The 20,585-nt window shown below is 35.1% G+C and overlaps 1 protein-coding gene across 2 annotated transcripts; it reads right to left on the bottom strand.

Annotated features, from left to right (window-relative positions):
- Positions 1-382: 382 nt before the first annotated feature.
- On the bottom strand, positions 383-20,585 carry LOC125676452 (von Willebrand factor D and EGF domain-containing protein-like). 2 transcript variants are annotated; one of them, XM_048914313.2, is made up of 19 exons: positions 20,317-20,585; positions 20,008-20,199; positions 19,486-19,650; positions 17,576-17,590; positions 17,188-17,465; positions 17,003-17,089; positions 14,402-14,800; positions 12,293-12,378; positions 10,803-10,866; positions 10,499-10,684; positions 7,345-7,571; positions 6,890-7,154; positions 6,613-6,768; positions 6,156-6,324; positions 5,483-5,670; positions 4,881-5,120; positions 4,536-4,656; positions 2,182-3,295; positions 383-2,032 (listed from the first exon to the last, which is right to left on the bottom strand). In XM_048914313.2, exons 1-19 carry the CDS (start codon positions 20,360-20,362, stop codon positions 1,756-1,758), a joined length of 4,275 nt encoding a protein of 1,424 aa, XP_048770270.2. In that variant the 5' UTR covers positions 20,363-20,585; the 3' UTR covers positions 383-1,755. The 2 variants fall into 2 exon arrangements, with proteins under 2 accessions (XP_048770270.2, XP_048770271.2); XM_048914314.2 differs by lacking the exon at positions 10,499-10,684.

Below are 20,585 nucleotides of genomic sequence, written 5' to 3'. Positions count from 1 at the left end.
TGTATTGTAGCCCAATTACTTTAATGACTACATATACATGTCAACATGTCATGTATTTTTTGTAAATAAATGTAAATATAAACATTTCCCGTGAATGAACATACATGTATGGTGGTGCGTTGAACGTTTTTGAAATTTCTGTACGGTATTTGCATTTTTTATACAAGACTTATCATCAATCATTGGTGCTTTCTATATAGTGATTATGCTAATTGTATTTAAACATTTACGTTTATACCCACGGTATTTTTTCTTTTAAAAGTTCTAACGTATTTTAGATTTAATTCAAACAGCATTTATTACTGTGATGAATCATAATAGAATCGAACAGCAGACACTGCCTATATAAGTCCTCTCCGTATTGTTGATAAAAGATAAGCAATTTTGAAATTAGAAGCTTTTATTGTGTAGTATGATTACTTATCAGCGTAGTTGAAACGAAACACAATACACTTAGAGACGTCACATAAATCAAGTGTAATCAAGTGTAATTCACTCGCATGTATAAAATCATCAAACTGGAAGTACACGTGCTAGTATGAAAGAAATAAAGGACACCGAAGTTTGTGATTGAAACAATTAAAGAGGGGGGTCTCTGTCATGCATGATATTTTTCCGTCCAGGGGGAAACTCTACACTTCCTTTGCTCAATGGAGGGAACGATATACTGGGACACGAAAGTCTAATAGAATCCATTTACCTGGGATAGGTGGGTGTATGAGATATATATTCTATACAAAGAAAAAAAAATGTATGCTACAACAATGGGATCCAGGTGTGATTGCTGTCGTTTTCCACCGTAAACTGGTTCTTACAAATATACCAGTACCAGACAACTCGTGATGCAATTACATAGTTTAATGAATATTCATTATTCCATTCGGAGTATATCAAAACATTACACCAGATAAATGAAGTTGGTTGGTGTTATGAATTGTTGTGGTCATAAAAAAGAAGGCTTTTTCTGCAAGAAAATCAATCATTTTACGATGATGCAAAGGGAAGCAGCAAATATAATAGTTACTATAGTGATTTTCATTTCGTTATATCCATAGATCATTTTTGTGACATCTACCACTTGTTTGATATTTCGATTATGTTATTGGTGAGAATTATGCAAAGGCTATATGTAAATGCATATAAATAAATCATTAACAATCTTTCTCATTACGTGTGGTTAGAATGGTCAATAGATTGTTTGCGTCACAATCGTCCCTGAAATGGTTGGTGAAAATAAATCGAATAGCGATGTTTGCTTGCAGAAAAAAGAACACACGATGTTAATTTGATATAAAGACAGTATAAATATATGGATCTACTAACAATATACCAAAACATTCTTTTGGTAAGTTTTCACTCTAATCCCCCTTGTCACTTTAGGAGACTTATATTCAGATAAAGGTTCGCGTAGGGTTCGATTTGGAGAAGGGTATGCACAATTATCGACCATGTGTTAGAAGATAGCAAACATATAGTGAAGCACACGTGATGAAATATAGTCCGATAGTATTTTCAAGATTGCTGTTTTTGGGGGGTTGACCTAAAATTGTTGAAATAAAGATATATCCTGAACAACGAAAACATGTGCGGTAATAATAGTGCTTCTTGCGTTAATTTCTAAAAATCATATTATATAAAGACGGAAATATAAATGTGTATATTAATAAGGTACACATCAAATCCAGATTATGAGAATGAGGAACTCAATATACAACATCTCTATTCCATATTCCAGGAACTCATTGAACTATATTTCTATGACATATTTCCTGGAGATGCTCTGAATAGCTGAGATCTGTCTTTGAATCCATCATTGTAAATTCCTTTGAGGTCGGTAGTAGAGGGGAGTTTCTGGATACTTGTTGAATGATAAGAAGTTGCGGATGGTGGTCGAGAGGGAAGTGTGCACTTAGTACCTCCGTCAATTGAAGAATCAAAGTTGATGAATAGTGAGCTTTTCTTTGCACCATCAGGCGTATCTAGATACTGTATATTGCCCTCATAGAGCTCCGGGCCAGCTGTGTTTGTTTTCCTAAAATTAAAAGAGGATATATTCATTATATATGTAAAGCAGAATGGTCACTAAAGAATTAAATTTTCTGTCAACTGATTTATATATATATATATATATCCTTTTCAGTTTATCTTAAGTCGAATTCAAGCAATGACCGTTATGCTTACTTGATGCAGTACTTCTTTATGATAAATACGACAATAACTATTGCAATGATTGCAACCACTGCCGAGGAAGCTATGATGATTGTTTGCTGCTTGGTTGTCAAAGGTGTTGTGGAGGATGCTCTTGGAAGTGTTGTTGAGGCTGTTCGTGTTGCAGAAGTCGTTGAAGACAGTGTTAATTTCGAGGTTATTGGTGGTATTGTTCCTGTCAAAGTTGTCCAAGATGCTGTTGATGTTGTGTCTGATGGAGATGTTATTATCGCTGACGAATGGGTTGACAGTACTAAGGTCGATGCTATTGTTGATGGTGGCTTTGCTGGTATAGATGGAGTCGTCGTTATAGATGGTGTCGTCTCTGTTGATGTTTTTTCTGTTGATGTTGTTGTTTCTGTTGAACTTGTTGATGCTGTTGGTGCTAACGTATTTGTTGAATGTGATACTGTGGAAGATATCAATGGGGTTTTAACTGTTGAAGTTGCTGAACGTGATTCTATGGAGGTCGTTGATGGTGTTGCTGTGGAAGTTGTTGATAATATTGTTGTGGAAGTCGTTGGTGGTGTTGCTATGGAAGTTGTTGATGGTGTTGGTGATGCTGATGTTGTAGAAGTCGTTGATGGTGATACTGTGGGAGTTGTCGTGGAAGTTGTTGATGGTGTTGCTGTGGAAGTTGTTGATGGTGTTGTTGATGCTGTTGTTGTAGAAGTTGTTGATGGGGATGTGGAAGTTGCCGATGCTGATGTTGTGGAAGTTGATGACGGTTTTGTTGTGGCAGTTGTTGATGGTGTTGTGGAAGTTGTTGAAGTTAATGTTGTAGAAGTTGTTGATGGTATTGTTGAAGTTGATGTTGTAGAAGTTGGTGATAGTGTTGCTGTGGAAGTTGTTGGTTGTTGTGTTGTGGAAGTTGTTGTTGAAGGTTTTGTTAATATAGTTTTTGAAGTTGCCACTGTTGTTGATAGAGCTGTTGAAGATGTTATCAGAGTAGATGGTGTCGTTGTTGATTCTGTTATAGTGTCGGGGCTAGTTGTTGTGGATACGGTTGTTGTGGATACAGTTGTTGTGAACGAGCTCGCTATTGATGTTGCATTCTGAGAAGAGTTTGATGCTTGATTGATGCATGCTGTGAATGAAATAATCAGTGAAATGAACCTTTACCTCACGAAATTATCGGTGTGTGTCACCGCTGCAACCATATGGAAATAAGCAAACTATGACGTTATATTGTACACTCTAAGCCAATAACGCAACCGTTACACTCTTCATTAAATAAACACATTCCAGTTAATCAAGACACATGGTTAAGCAGGATCCAAAATCTTAGCATGGTTTATGCTACGAGCTCCAGATCTTTTCACCACTTACCATGCTAATGACCTCGTGGAAAATACTAGCAAATAATTTTTCAATAATGTCTTAACATTATCGATGAAAATGCTGGGACATCGAATATTGATCAGTCATATAAATATCATCAAAAACACAACGTTAAGATAAGGGCAAACACTGACCGATATACATAATACCTTTACACAGGTGGTAAGGGTTGTTAATTTGAATTATTATATTTCTATCGGTAATTTTCAAATCTGATTTGCATATAGCAAGTCTTTAGAACTGAACAATGGCTCCAAAACTAACGCTTAAAACGATAATGTCATCCGAATCACTGCATTTGTATTGTGTTGATCCCGTTATTATCAATAATCACCTCCAAATTTTGACACCAATTAAATTGTCAAGAAGCAAAAGAAAAAAAATGCCTTTTAAAAATAAGTATACTCACTAAAACGGAAAGTAGATAGCTCCAATGGTTTGTTAACTTGTTCTCCCATTTGATGCATAAATGTTGACGTTGCGAAACGTCATCACACTTAAAGTCACCAATGAATATCAAATACGTATACCACTATTTCCTGTTTATGCAGTAGTTATGGAAACATATTTTCAATCTTAAATGTCAATCTTACTTATGTTTCACCGGAACACCATAGAACCCCCCCCCCCCCCAACTTTTATATTTACCCGCATTGCGTTCGCATGCAAAACATAACTGCTGAAAAACGATATCAACATTTCTGACAGCAATCTAAAATGCACAGCAAATATCGTAGCAAATTGTTTTTATGGGTGATTATAGTATATTCTGTACTATTTACATTACTGATGAAATAGTATATGAAAAGAGAGATTGTTGAAACCCCTGTCACATAAACTCATTTGTCAGTAGCCTGCTTCAATTCAAAATCTGATCAAAATTAATATATCAAAAATACATATTTTTGGGGACTTTGTTTCATTATGCCTAGTTTTGAAAGCCTTGAAGCGTTAATGTTTTCAGAGATGAACACATCTGAAATTACCTGCATTATATGTCCAATTAAATGAATTTGCGGATGTATTACAAATTTGACAATAGTCAGGTTCGTTCGATTCTCCCTCAGCGATGCAAGAGCTGGTCTCCTCTATAAAGCAATAGCCGCTCTGAAAATGGCAAAATTCAATATTGGGAATGAGAGGAATAATATGAAAGAAGAATTAATTATTTTGTATTACTTTAGTTTCAGTAATGTCGTATATACAAGGTGAAGATAACGAACAGTGATCAATCTCATTACTCCTACAAGCAACCTTAGACCATTTAATCAAAGAGGAAATGTGCGATTAAGTAATGCATGCATCATTAATTATAATCAGCATTTACAAACCTTTAGTGTGAAATATACATTGCCACTGTCGGTATGATGTTGCTGACATAATGAATTATAGACAGTGACATTATATTCGTCAGTGAAATGCTCGCCGTCCACGGTAATGTTAATGGTGAAATCAGTGATCCAGTAACCACCAGAGGAGTTCCTGAGCTCGCAGGATCCCATGAACAAGGTCTGTTCCTGAAGATTGATGGTGTACATATCGGACGATTCCACGCTACCGTCAAGGTTTATCTGTGAATTGGTATAAAATACTTTGATTTCATTTAGAAAAAAAGAAATTAACTATAGGAGAACGAAAAAATATATATTGATGGATTCAAGTGCAACGGAATCGTCACTTTGGATCTCGTATATTAGGCTTTGTTGTAGTTTCGTTTTAGTGTTAGTTTGCTATTCTATTTAGATTACTTTTCTGTGTAAATATTCAATATTCTATCGTTCTGAGGAAGGGACAGGTCGTCCCGAAAATTTGATAATTCACACACACACACACACACACACACACACACACACACACACACACACACACACACACACACATATATATATATATATAAACTCTATTGTATTTGAAAATAATCTAAATGAAGCACCTCACTCTTTCTGATGTAACACATTGCCCCCATATTTTCTAGGAAATAGCCCCCGTAGAAATATAGTGCATCACAATCCTGTTTATTCTTGTCACAGATGTTATAAGACGTCCCTGTAATTGTTGGAGGTCCAGTTGTATCAAAAGAACAGTCACTTCCGGCAAATCCACTGGTACAGGTACAGTTTCCTGTAATGTATGCCATTGTTATAAGACACTGTTCATGAACCTTATTCTTGTTGCCTGTTTTATGAGGTACGTGCAACATGGAAAAATACCTTTCAAATTCATATCATTCCGAGGCACATGTATACTGTCCATGTTTTATTTCTGTAAACATAGCGTATTTTCGAAAAGATTGCCGTGAAATTAAGGAAACCGCATGATATTGTAATTGTATGAACAGGAAAAAACTTCAAAAATACATGTTTGCAAAAATTATGATAAAACCAATATAACAGATCGTTAACATAAAGTATCGCAAAATGAAATACAAATATTCATGAAAAAAGAGGAATCATATTCCAATTCTATTTCAAAGGACAACGCCTATAACTATTTAACTGACAAATTTCGCCGATTTGCGTAGTTGAGACAAACTGTATTACATTAAGGACTAATTCCTAATATATATAATCAGTTTTTGTGATGTTTGATAAGAAAAGTTGATATACCATCATTGCAGTAACCATTCCCACTACAATTGCCTGGACAAAGGTGCGTCAGTTGATATGTTATTTCCGGTTCCTCTTCTTGTAGAGTAGTGTTCAATACAATAAAATTGGTACACTGCTCCAATGCAGCTTCTATGTGAATTCTAGTGATGTTATCATCGCCTGTCATCTATTGAAAATTTGAAATAGCTATTCAATATTCAATACGAAGGTCAGGGGTATCAAAATGATAATATTTATCCCCTCGCCCCAGCCCAGCTTACAGAATATTACTATACTCAATCATTTATTCTCTTTATAAAAGTGTGATTGAAAGTGGTATATATAAACTCAGCCCTACGCATTCTTTCGCAAATGAATATCAAAATTTGGTATACGTTTACAAAAGAAAAAAAAAGGTGTGTAAACGTTGATTGGTTGATTGGGTGAATAAAGTTTATAACTTGCATATTCTTACCATTATATCCAATATGCAGTTTTCTAACGAGGTATTAGAGAAATTCGGCACAGATTGAAGGCATATTAGATACATAGAGGACTCCATGAAGGCGTCATCGCAAATTCTTTCCGCATCTTCCCAAGAAACTGGAAACACTGTTTGACGCCGATTGATCTTCAATGAAAACAAGTTAATGACTAATAAGAATTTTTTTCCCAATCACTGCTTTCTTTCTTTTAGATACATATACTTATTTATTACACATAATCATTCATATTTCATTGTGTCTCCTTGCCTTATGTGCATGTCTGCTTTGTTGTTTGATGTTCAACTCGCTTACATCCCTTTTACGCCTTTTATCAAAATTATTTTCACCAAACACGAAGCATGGCAATTCTTCCCCACGTTTATAATGACATGTTCTCCCCGGAGTGTACGTGCAAAATGTTTGTTTTGCCGCTGGATCACATTCACATAAAAGTCGATTGGTGGTTCTCATGGAAACAAGAAACCCGTATTCACTTATATCCTTGTCAAATATATCTTCAATGGGTTCCACCCTGCAACGAATCATTCCATCAAAGACATGGATATACAAACACGATTCTATATGAAGAAAACACATTTACAGTAGACAAGAAATATTTTCTGACATTCTGATTGTCTCAAGTACAAAAGTTGAAATATCTAGTAACAAAAATTAATATTGTGTGTCAGAGTGTTAAGTATTTTTTAAAACTCTACACTTACAGCCATGAATTGGAAAACCCATCAGGGTATTTTACAATAGGATCTTTTTGCCCATTTCGTCTTGTAAAGTCATTATTAATGGTGTTGTCTAGTATTCCACAAAGACCAGACGTTTTTCCTTCATCTGCTGCAGATGGCCATATTGTTACATCCAGTTGCATTGTTCCAGTGCCCGACGGCCATTCTCTAATCGATATTTGGACGGTTGTTCCACTTGGTAAATAGACCTACAGTTACACGATACATTTGGTTTCAATAAATCCATAGAAACAAGTTACATGTAAAACTTATACGGTACCAATTTTGATGCACCAGATGCGCATTTCGACAAATAATGTCTCTTCAGTGATGCTCAACCGAAATGTTTGAAATCCGAAATAACTATGAAGTTTTAGATCTAAATATAGCCAAAAAAAAAAAAAAAAAAAAAAAACCAGCGTGCCAAAGAAGTGGAGCCAAATTCGTCCAAGGATAAGAGCTATGCATGAGGGAGATAATCCTTAATTTTGAAATGAATTTCTAAATTTTATAACAGCAATTAAATATACATCCGTATTTTCAAGCTAGTAACGAAGTACTTAGCTACTGGGCTGTAGAGACCCTCTGAGACTAACAGTCCACCAGCAGAGACCTCGACGGATCACATACCTAATCCACAATTCTGAACTACCCCATGTGAAATATCAACTGACAACCATGGTTCCTAGTTGACTGGCGCATATGAAGATGAAGATAGTGAACAGTGATCAATCTCAAAATACTAGGAATAATACAAAATGAAGAGGAGAGCAAACACCAGAAGGGTGACCAGGAGACGAGACGGGGTAATGTTTGCTATTACGAAGAGTTGTTGTTAGTTTGGTGTTTATGCTCAGTAAAACACCCAGCATGAGACAGCCATGTGACACTCTTGCATAGAGTATGAAAAATAGTAGGAATTTTAAGTTTCATTTATCAAAATACCCGCTATATATATATATATATATATATATATATATATATATATATATAAACACTGAAAAGGCCACGACACTGTTGGTTATTTAAAACTCAAATTTTCGACGCAACCCGCGTTTTTATCAAGAGACATATATTACAAGTATCGATAAACTACATTGGTGACAAGAGTGATACACTATTGTACTGAGTGATAAAAATGGTGGTGGTTTCGTTGTAAAGCGTGTTCACCGACTTTGGTTTAAAGAGTTTGTACCATGGTCGGGTCGGGATGAAAATAAAATTATTCTTGAAAAATTACAGAAATCAGATAAATTTAGAGGGAAAACTTACAAAATCATAATCATTATTTTTCGCTGTTCACCATATCCGAATCATCAATGGTACGGACTACCTAATATTGTTTTGAACTTAATCACTCCATATCATTATCTTCCCACCATTTTATTCCATAATCACATTGTTTTCAGCCGTTTCACCAGCCTTCATCAGTCGTGTTTATTAAAATGGATAGCAACTAACGTTGAACAACATATTATGACGTCACAATGTACATACATCTAAAAGGCAACGTCATGTATCAAAATTGCGCCAACAACATCTGAAAAATTGCGAGAGCTACTGCAATAACCTTTTAAATCATACCTGTAAGTGGACTCTAATTGGTGTAAAGTAAATTCTTACATATACATAAGCATGTATTTTTTTTAAAAAATAGATAGTACACATATACTACTCCCAAAAATGTTCATTAAGGTAGTTTATAGACAGCAACGTTCCCTTTTGTTTATACCAACTGGTACATATGTATTAAGCTTTTTCTTCCATAGATTTTCTCTATATTTCCGGTAAATATCTTGTACAGTTTTTCAATGCCTATAATGCTATAATCATCTATGGTGTGAAAATCGGAATAAAAATGAACAGCCACAGGGTCATTAGTTTCCCTTCTGATGAGCGATAAATTCAAGAAATGTAAATTCTTGCATATACCAGAATTTACTTTACACCAATTCGAGTCCACTTACAGGTATGATTTAAAAGGTTATATATATATATATAAAAGAGTCAAAAAATAAAATCCAATACTCAAACTTTTATCTATAGCGCTTTCGCCCTGCGGGCTCGTCAGTAGATTTTTAAACAATGTAAAAAAGTTCCATTATCCACGTGACGTTATGCAATGTTAATATTAGGCACTTTTACAAATACAGACATATTTAAAACAGTTCAGTCTATAAGTTTTAAGCACCTCTGAATTCCTGAACATTAAAGGAGACATTCTATGTAAAATGTACATGTTAAATAACATGAAGTAAAAATATCAACAGTTTAGTTTCGGCTTAAACAGTTTAATGAAACAGTTTTCCTTGGCTCTGCGTAATTGTTCATTTTCCTCTTTTACTTTGTAAAATGGGAAAATATAAAAACTGCCTTCCCCACTCGAATCAAAATGTCCGCTACACGGTGTGTTTCTTATTGTAGGATCTCTGATCTGTTGTTAATGTACACGAACACGGGCAGCCAATTTGGTTCCTGTTTGACCTATATAGTTTTCTCCACATGTAGGGCACGCCATACGATAAAGTAGATTTTTAGATTTACACATCATAGTTGAGATTACATTGAAGTTCATTCCGTTTTTGAAAGTTATGTAGTGGCCGGTTTGTATAAATTGGCAAGTACCGCATCGTGGATCCTCGCATTTGAAGACTGCTGGTTTTTCGAGTTTTGATGTAAATTTGGCTTTAGTGAAAACATTCTCACTTAAGCCAAATTTATATCAAACGTTTCGGTTGAGCATCACTGAATAGACATTGTTTGTCGAAATGCGCATCTGGTGCATCATGCTTGGTACCGTATAAGTTTTACACACACACCCACCCATACATGTATATATATATATATATATATATATATATATATATATATATATATATATATTGTATATATTATATATCTGTGCATAAGCTTTCATTCTAGATTTGTGATTTGAACACACTTTAAACTTCATTATATTAGTAATCTTCAATACAGCTTCAGAAAGGTGAAGTGTTGGCTTTACTGACTCGTGTGGGTTGTAGAAGCTCCCCGCCCTATGTTTCCAATATCATCATTATATCCCTTATGCATAAGGTCCTACGTATGCTATAAAATTTCAATTTTAGCACAGAAAAATAAGACGGTGAGCGCTTACCTTGTATAATTTGTCTTGTTCGCGGACCACTCTTAAAACTTTGTCGTCGCACAAAGGAAAGTTTATGTATCGTTGACCGTTACATATATCAATAGTAAATATCTGTCGTCCTGCTCGAACAGCAACAGCGCAGATACATCGAGGGCCAGAGTACAGATGGTAACACAGTTTGTGCTGAACTTGCACCTAACATGTGGGAACATATCTTTGATTATGTAAAATATCCTTCATAATTTTGTAGCGTTTGATGACACAACTTTAAGCAATGTAAATTAATGTAGATTATTCATTTTTAAAACCCTACCTCCTGATTACTGTCTCTGTTTCTGTAGAGCACAAATTTCCCATCCAATTGACATTCGTACTCACTAGAAAAAGAAAAAATGAATGAATGCTATCTATGTAGAATTAACATTGATTTTGCTTCGTATTTCGTAACAAATTTGGATATTAGTCGATTAATTTTCTTATCAAGAGGAAAAGAAAGAAAATTAAAGACCGCCAAAAATGAACCACAAAATGCGATGAATGTCGTTAAAAATAAGGAAAAGTTTTACTGTTACGTATTGTTTTTTTTTTTCAGTCGATGAAATACATGCATGAAAGGTGAATGTAGCGAAGTGATCAATCTCACAACTCCTATAAGCAATACAAAATAGAGCGTTGGGCAAACACGTGTCCCTGGATATAACAAAGGTGAGATCAGGTGCCTAAGAGGAGTTAGCATCCCCTGTCGAACGGTCATACCCATCGTAAGCCTTATATCTTGATCAGGTAAGCTGACTATTCCGTAGTCAAAATCAGTGTGCAAAGAATGGCTTGACAATATTGGTATGAAACACGTCAGACAGGATTTGATGAATAATAATAATGACCGCAAAAACCGAGATCCCGTGTCACAACAGGTGTCGCAAGATTATGACCCCTCCCTACTCAATGACCATAAGTGCCGAGCATAGACCTAAATTTTACAGCTCTTCACCGGTAATCGTGACCTCTCCATATCAGTGGAAACTTCTTGAGCGAGACGTTAAACAACATAAATTTTTGCAACTCTATGTTTTAATCTCTGATAGGGGATTTCTCAATGTTTGTTATCTTCATCTTTCCTACTTACACATTAAGGGAAGTGGAAACTCGTTAACAATGGTTCAAATATCAAGTACGATATGCACACATTATCCCGGAGGTGTAATGATATTTCACCTCAAGTGTGTGTAGGATTTTGTGTTTGCCCAACACTACATTTTGCATTCTTTGTAGTATCATAAAATTGACTAATGTTCGTTATCTTAACCTTTTCTTTCACGTGGACACTGGACACTATATTTACTATTGAGGTGTATCGAATATTTCGGAGCACTAATTGAACTTAAATATGATTTTTCATTAACAAAGAAAATATGAGTTGATAATCCAAATGTTCTATAGTTGAAAATAGAAAGGTTTATCGAATATAACAATACAAAATACATTATGAATGAGTGTTTATCGCCTAGTCATGTGGAGTGCATTTGGAGTGGAAAGTAAAACAGAACAATTCAAAGTGATCTAATGTGTGACGAATAATATGTCGATTTCTAAGCTTTCTGTTTGACACAAAGTATGTACACAGTGTTTCTTGTACTTTGACTAATATTATCACTACACGAATGTAGTCATTTTTTTTTCTATCGCACTAACAACATAATCCAATATTTAACCAAACACACTTTTCATTTTCATTTCTATATTTAATTCATATCAGGAAGTTAGTGATGCTCATCAACTGATGAGGTCAAATGCTAAACTTACATATTATCAAAGGTTTTCATGTGAGGATCTGTATTAGCGAAGCAATGTTTTCCCTTCCAACTGTGAACGTCTTCAACAACCTGAATCTTAAAAGTCGAAGAAGCAATCTGAATCTTAAAAGTCGAAGAAAAGATACATATTCGATTTTAAAATATTGCATGAAAAGGTAAAATGACGAACAGTGACCATCTCATAATTCCTGCAAGGAATGTAAAATTTTGAGTATGACAAAAGCGGAGTCCTGGACATGAAAAGTGAAAATAAACGAACAGTGATCAATCTCATAAATCCCAGAAACAATACAAAATAGATAGCAAACACGGATCCCTGGGCACATCAGAGGTGGAATGCCTTGGAGGAGTAAGCATCCCCAATCAACTGGTCATACCTGCCGTGAGTTCTATATTTTGATCAGGTTAACGGAGTTATCCGTAGTCAAAATCAGTGCCACGAACGGTCTAAGAATCTGGATGAAACACGTCAGAGAGTATTTGACCCAATGATAGGTACCCATACCAGAGATGGTACCAAGTGCCTAGGAGGAGTAAGAATCTCACGTCGACCGGTCACATTACACTTTCGTACATATTATACATTTGATTTAAGGAAAATAGTTCTAGAGCGTCGAATTTAATCTAATATACAATTATACAAAATGTAAAGGTCAATACGATACGATATCAAGCTGGTAATCCTAATGTTGTACTCTTGGGTTTGATTGAAAAAAAAAATCAATAATGTTTTATCATTTGACTTTTATTATATGCAAATACAACCTTTCCTTAAGTTGAATATTGTCTAACATGTCTCATACCAATTGCTAACCCATTCTCTACATACCAATTTTGATTACGGATTATTTCAATTATATGATGAAAAGGGCTCACAGCGGGGTGACTATTAAATAGCGGATGCTTACTCCTAGTCATCTCATCCGACCTCTGGTGGGAATCGTGTTTACTTAATTCTTAATTTTGTATCATTTATAAGAATTATGAGATATTGACGTTTTGTACATTTTACAAAGATTCATAACTACTACAGCTTCAATAATATTATGTTACATTCATTTGCGTTATATACGGTAACTGAAAGGTAAAAATAACGAACAGTCATCATCTCATAACTCCTACAAACAATACAAAATAAATAGTTGGGAAAACACGGACCTCTGGACACACCAGAGGTGGGATCAGGTGCCTAGGAGGAATAAGCATCCCCTGTCAACCGGTCACACCCGCCGTGAGTCTTATATCCTGATCAGGTAAACGGAGCTATCCGCAGTCAAAATCAGTGTGCTAAGGACGGCTTAACAATCGGTATGAAATACGTTAGACAGCATTCGTTGTAACGACCATAGAATTTGCGAAATGCTGACTTAAAATCGAGACTGTTGAAACCCCTGTACCATCAACTTGTTCGTCAGTAGCTTACCTCGATTTAAAAACTGACTATACACAGAACAAGCTCTTGCATATCGAATCAGTTGAGATATATAAACACCATATGCAGGTGATAATGGAATATTGCTACACAAATATGGGAAGTTGACGATGGAGAAGCTGAAATCATTTCGTTTGTCATGCAGTTGAGTTGTCAGTTTGCCGTTAATGTCTACTTTCAATAAAATATCTAAGTATGAAGCAGAAGTTGACGACTCTATGGTTTCCTTTATTTCGAGCTCACAGGGATATATCAAATTGACATATGAATAAAAGTTATTATTGTTAATAGACAAAACGTCATCGATATATTGAAATGTTGAATTGAAGGCCACAGCGAGAGATTTTTTCTTCTCACGTAGAAGTTTTTGAATAAATTCTGCTTCATATGAATATAGAAACAGGTCGGCTAACAAAGGAGCACAATTTGTGCCCATGGGAACATACCAGAGGTGGGATCAGGTGCCTAAGAGGAATAAAGATCTTGTGTCGACCCGTCACACCCGTCGCGTGTCTGATGGGTTGATCAGGCAAACGGAATAATCCGTAGTCATAATAAGTATGCAAAAAACGTCCTGACAATCGGTATGAAACACGCTAGACAACATTTGACTCAATGAAAAATAATGCATTTTAATCTATAGACATTTTGTTTAGACGGTCTTACCGGGAGATCAGGAAAAGATAGTGCTCCAAACATCTGTCCCACAGTGCCATGACCACTGCTTGTAGTAAGCTGCAGCGTAACAGAATGCGCAATGCTAAATGCTGCGGTGTTTTGGTTCACAATCGTATAGTTCACTACTCCGTTCCAGTTTGCAGGCGTTTGGTATTGGATCCTATTTTGGTATGTATAACCCTTGATGGTCTCTGAACAACTATGACCATTTACAGTTGTTTGGGATTGACACTTTGTGTCACCTACACGCACGTCTAGTGCCACGGGTAATTCAGAAACCACTATATTTCCTATGACCAGAATCTCAGATACGAATGGCACAGTAGGTTGTAGTTGAATAATCGCACTTCCTCCACGTTTCATTGTAATGGGAAGACTACTTAGGATCTACAATTATTACATCTCCAGGTTAAAACACTGTTGCTACCTATAACATATTGATATTTGAAATGTGAAAACACTAATTTGTTGTCGGATGCATATGTGAGCCGCCATAAAGAGACCATCCCTGTTGATATTTACTTCATAATTCAGAAAACGGCTCTAGACGAAATTTAAAATATTATGTTGCTTAATTTTTTCGTTTGTTGAAAGCTGTGTTCTTTGATTTGTTCCATTGGTAATGAAAGTTATTCCACTGGACTACTAGATTGTTTTAATGACTGATTGATCGTTTGAACATTGTTTAACATCCCTCTCGAGAATGGTCCAAATGATATGAATCGAAAAACTCTGAAAATGTGATCTAAATTGTAGTGTACATTGTAGTGGGATTTTACATGTACATTTACATATACATGTACCTGTTGGGAGCTATACTCATGTTTCGTAGATTTATCTTTAAAAATAGTCTGTTCAAGCATCCCTATGCATAGCTAATGCATTGCCTAAATGTAAAGTAATTGTTTGGATCGGACTCATTGAAAACAACAGTAGTAACTAACCGGATGCTGCTGAAACTACTTTTTAAAAGGTAAAACACTTTGTGTTAACCAGCGTTACATGAACTACATAACTAACTTCAAAATGCCTTTAAATTCCTTAAGAAAAATTCAAATCTGATTATCGAAATAATGATTTGCATATATATATATATATGGTGTTTAAACGTATCTGTTGAAAACCCCGTAACATCCATTTTTGTCAGTAGCCTGCTTCGATTTAAAAACTGATTATTAGCAGAACACAGCAAGTTATTGCGTATCGAATCAGGTGAGAAATATACACACCATATGCAAGTGATAATTGAATAAATGTGGAAAGTTGACGATGGGGAAGCTGAAATCATCCTGCTTATCATAAAAATAGTTGTTGGTTTGTCGTTGATATGTATTTTCTATGCAACATCTAAGTATGAAGCAGAATTGGACGACTCTGCTTTGACTTTTATTTTGAGTTCACAAGGATATAGCGACTCGACATTTGAATGGAAATTGTTATTGTAAATAGGTAGAACGTTGTCAATAATCAATATATCTAAATAAATCCCGTATTGTGTATTAAACTGGTTCCCAGTCAAATAGGAAGACGGAGACAAACATATTGCTCACAATAGAAATATTGATGGTGTTTGATTGAAAACACTGCAAAGTTTTGGACTAACGTCCACACGCGTATAAAATCAAATTTTGTTTTATTTCATTTTCCCTATGCATATCGATTTTTTTTATTCCATTTTTTCCGTTCCGCGTTTCAGCACCACCCTAACCTGTGCAGGCAGTAGGAGGGAATAAAATGCAGTGATACTTCTCATGCATTTGATAAAAAATCATTGAAATACGCTAGTCGAATTGAATAAGCAACTGATGACTCTGCACATTTGTCTTATGTCCCAAATGTCAGTAAATTAATTAGAACACATATAAATGGAAGTACTCGTCAGTTGTTGTTATTTGTTTTCATAAATATAATGATGTTTTATAGACCTAAATGTATTATTTCCTTATATTTACGATAAAGAACAAATTGTTATTATTATTATTATCATCATTATTATTTATTATTATCATCATCATTATTGTTATTTTATATAGCGCTTTATCTAATTAAGACAATTACCCTAAAGCGCTTTACATGTAAAACAATAAAAGTAAACTAAAACAAAGAATAATACAAATATAAACAAAGAGCTGAGGTAGATTTTTTAAAGATAAATGTTCACATTAATAACGAATAACATATTAAATGCAAATTTAAAGAGATGCTTTTTAAGTTTGTTTTTAAAAACAGCTAATGAATCTTCGACATGAAGATCCAACGGGAGACAGTTCCACAGAGTTGATGAAGAGCCATCAAACCGTCTTTCGGATTAACATTTTAGCACGAGTATAAAATATTATAAGAATTAATTCATTGATATATAAACTTAGAATTGGGGATTTGTAAAGTTGAAGATGTCAACTTTAACTAATCAAATGAAATAAGTTTCATTGAAATATTTCATATCTTTTCTCGTACCAAAATGCTAAACACTAGTTTTTGAAAGAAAGGCTTCATCTACATGGCTTTCTAAAATACACGGGTGATGAATATTGTAGTCAATGAAATCATTATGAATAATAAATGTATAAGTTTTCTGTTATGCGTTACCTTGATTCCGGCGAAGAATAACGGACTTTCCGCTAAGGCACATGGTGTATCTGTATTCTGTGTCACCGCCCCGACAGTGCAATGTATCTAACGTGCATTAAAATAAGATTAATCTATTTTATCACACAGACCTTCACTAAATGATATTGATCAACACAGTTATATGTGATTAGTTATTGACTTACAAAGACATTGAGTTTTTTTATGTTGTATCGTAACATATCTTTTGCTGACAACGTCGCATTTTCTCTCGTGTCGGCAGATACAACCTGTTGCATCGGGATTTCTGTACTGTTAATATACCATGTTATTTTGTATAACACGTTTGGCATGTTCAAAGGTGAAAAATTACAGATTAAATTGAAGTCGGGGTCGTGTTGGACGACAGGCGGTTTACTAGCGTCTGTTCTCCATTCCACACTATGAAATGACACGGACACGTCTGTAACTTTGTCCAAAATGCCTAGGTAAAGATGACGAGGATGTATTATAAAACATACAGTTTCTTTGAGTAGACCATTACAGCTTTGTTTGAAAATGATGTTTAAAAGAGATAAGAATAACAATACTTACATATACTTGTGCTTTCTGAAAAGGGAAAAAAACAAAAAACGTTGGGTAGTTTATAAATTTCGAGTCACTTGGGGATATTGTGGTTTTCAGTTTATGAATTGGGATAACAAATTCAAACCAAAAATAATACCTAATGTTACTCATTCTATTCACAAACATTCTGTATAGTGGTACTATGCCCCGATCAAGGTAAATTTCGTGTAAAAGATAGTAGGTATTTTTGTCCTGAATTGATTTCTGCATATCTTAAAAAGTACACAGAATGTCAGTTTGAGTTGTGGTAGCAATGCAAATTGATTATGAATGAATACACAGAATATCAAAATACAAAATATAGTTGTATGACATTTGATTTATCATTTTAATGATCAGCGAACTTACAATGTAGGTACAGTGTATGTAGATTTATATACATTTACGAACACAAGCGATATAATTGACTGTGAATCAAACGGATAGTTTCAACTCTTATTTGACGTATTGTGACATTTGAACTAACCATGCATTCTACGAGAGTTATTGTGATAGTAAGATATTGCTGTTGCAATGACACCGCGCATATGTTCATGATCAATTTCAATCGATCAGGTGATTGGTTACAGTAACATACATGGGAGTAAGGAGGAACATTGTGATATTAACGATGCTAACTCGAATACGAAACGAGATCATCCTTCAGTTTGACGCAGTAATTTCGCGAGTAGGACTCAAACTCACGACTGTCTGATTATAAAGCAAACGCTTTATCAATGAACTACTGCGACTTATCAGAAAAAGTTGAAATGTGGGATGCTTATTCTTATCAAATCAAATAACATTAGCTTCATGATCATCATCACTGTTATTACCATTTCATAGATTATATGCTCGTTATAACGATCTATTTTGCCAATACAACTTGTCATTGGGTCAAATGCTGTCTGACGTGTTTCATACCGATTGTTAAGCCGTTCTTGGTACACTGATTTGACTGCGGATAACTCCGTTTACCTGATCAGGATATGGGGCTCACGGCGGGTGTGACCGGTCAACAGGGGATGCTTACTCCTCCTAGGCACCTGATCCCACCTCTGGTGTGTCCAGGGGTCCGTGTTTACCCAACTATCTACTTTGTGTTGCTTGTAGGAGTTATGAGATTGATCACTGTTCGTTATCTTCACTGTTATAGATAGTTGGGCAAACTAATGTGCCAAGAACGGCTTAACAATCGGTATGAAACACGTCAGACAGCATTTGACCCAATGCGAGGTTGTATTGACGAACTAGATCGTTATAACGAGCATATATGTACCATAATACGTCCCGTCTTAAATACGGGGGTGTAAAAAGAATAAAAGTTTGTTTACAGAATATATATCTCCCGAACCTTTTAAATTTTCCAGACATGTAGAATTGGAAGAGTGACCCATGCATATCACACCCAAACCCGTATATAACCGAGAAGTCAAAGATTGAAATAAAAAAAACACCAGTTGTGTGTTTCTCAGGTGTTGACATTTCTGGGTTTACTAAAAACGTAGGGATTGTTCATCCACTCAGCGTTGTTAAGGGGGATCGTGACTGCTGAATGAATTTGAGTGGTTACATGTATCCTTACATTTGCTACAATTTAAGTACTAACCTATTTTTCTAGTTTGTTATCTACATTTCTTAGATTTCTAAATGTTGAAATACATTCTTACAAAGTTACTCACAATTGATAATTTACAATTTGTGTTCGTCAGCTTTTTGCCATTTGTCGTAAAATAACATTCTGAACTCCCTCACATGAAAATCAATTACCACACAAGATAAGAAATAAATTGTTGAATGCAATATACTGTTTCTAAGTTCTAATATAATATCATTATGCATATGCTCAATATTTTCTCTCAGAATCTACAATCAACCGGGTAGCATAGAACGCTCACCAAAGCAGTAAGCTGAGTTGCAGGATGACGTTGGTGCAAGTTCAAAAACCAGGTGTGGATTGCATTTTTTGACGCGAATTTTGTGACTTTTGGTGCAAGCATCAGCAAATCCAACTTTACATACAGTGATGGTAGCAACATCATTCTGGGTTGTTGGGGGGTCATCTGTAAAATACACATACTTATATATAGCACTTGCGGTAAATGCAGGTATGCTGTGATATGCAAGCAAATAGTACATTGATTATAAACGCATATATGCGAATACTCTTGTGAATATACTATATAGTAATTACTTCTACTATTAGGTACTCCTTATAGGAGTTATGAGATTGATTACTGTTCGTCATCTTCACCTTTCATATTTCATAATCCCGGTATCCCTTTTTTTTCTAGTAAGGCTCTATGATATCTATCTTTCTAAACCTGCCCGGTGCGCAGTAAGGGTATCATAATCCGGTCTTCATTTAAACGTATCTGACGTTCAGTATGACTACAAAACACATATCTTTGTAACCATACCTCTGGTCCAATAAGGGTATAAGGTTCCACAGGATGCCAAGCCTGGTGGTGTTGTAGGTATGGTATAGGAGCCGACGGAATACCATCCAGTTTTTATGGAATAATCACAGAGGGGTGTAGCGTCCATCGGATAACCTGGTTGTCTTTTCTGTAAGTTATTTAAGGCAACAGCTGTATCACAGGGATCGGTTGCTAGCATGAAATATAAGAATAATGGATAGAGTTTTGGGGGAAATCCTATATACATATTCAAATGATAAGATGTCGAACCGATTTTCATAATTGGTAAAATTAACCAGGTTGACTTACCTACATGTTGAGTGATACACAGAAACAACACAAACAATTGTTCCATAGTGGATCTATTGAAATATGCAAGCAAAACCTCTAGGCAGCATCACTTCATACATTAGACATTGTTAAACACATAGATATAAGGCTGCAAAACTTAGAAAGCGCAATCTCTTTGTAATGCTTTTATATTCTATCTACAACACGCAATTCATTCTGGTCATGTGGTTAAAAAATTCGTAAAATTCCCCTCAAAGTTTTACAAATTGTTATTTGTGATTTTGGGA

Source organism: Ostrea edulis, chromosome 3, assembly GCF_947568905.1.
Source record: "Ostrea edulis chromosome 3, xbOstEdul1.1, whole genome shotgun sequence".
NCBI lineage: Eukaryota > Metazoa > Mollusca > Bivalvia > Ostreida > Ostreidae > Ostrea > Ostrea edulis.
This window is presented reverse-complemented; position numbering and strand designations above follow the sequence as displayed.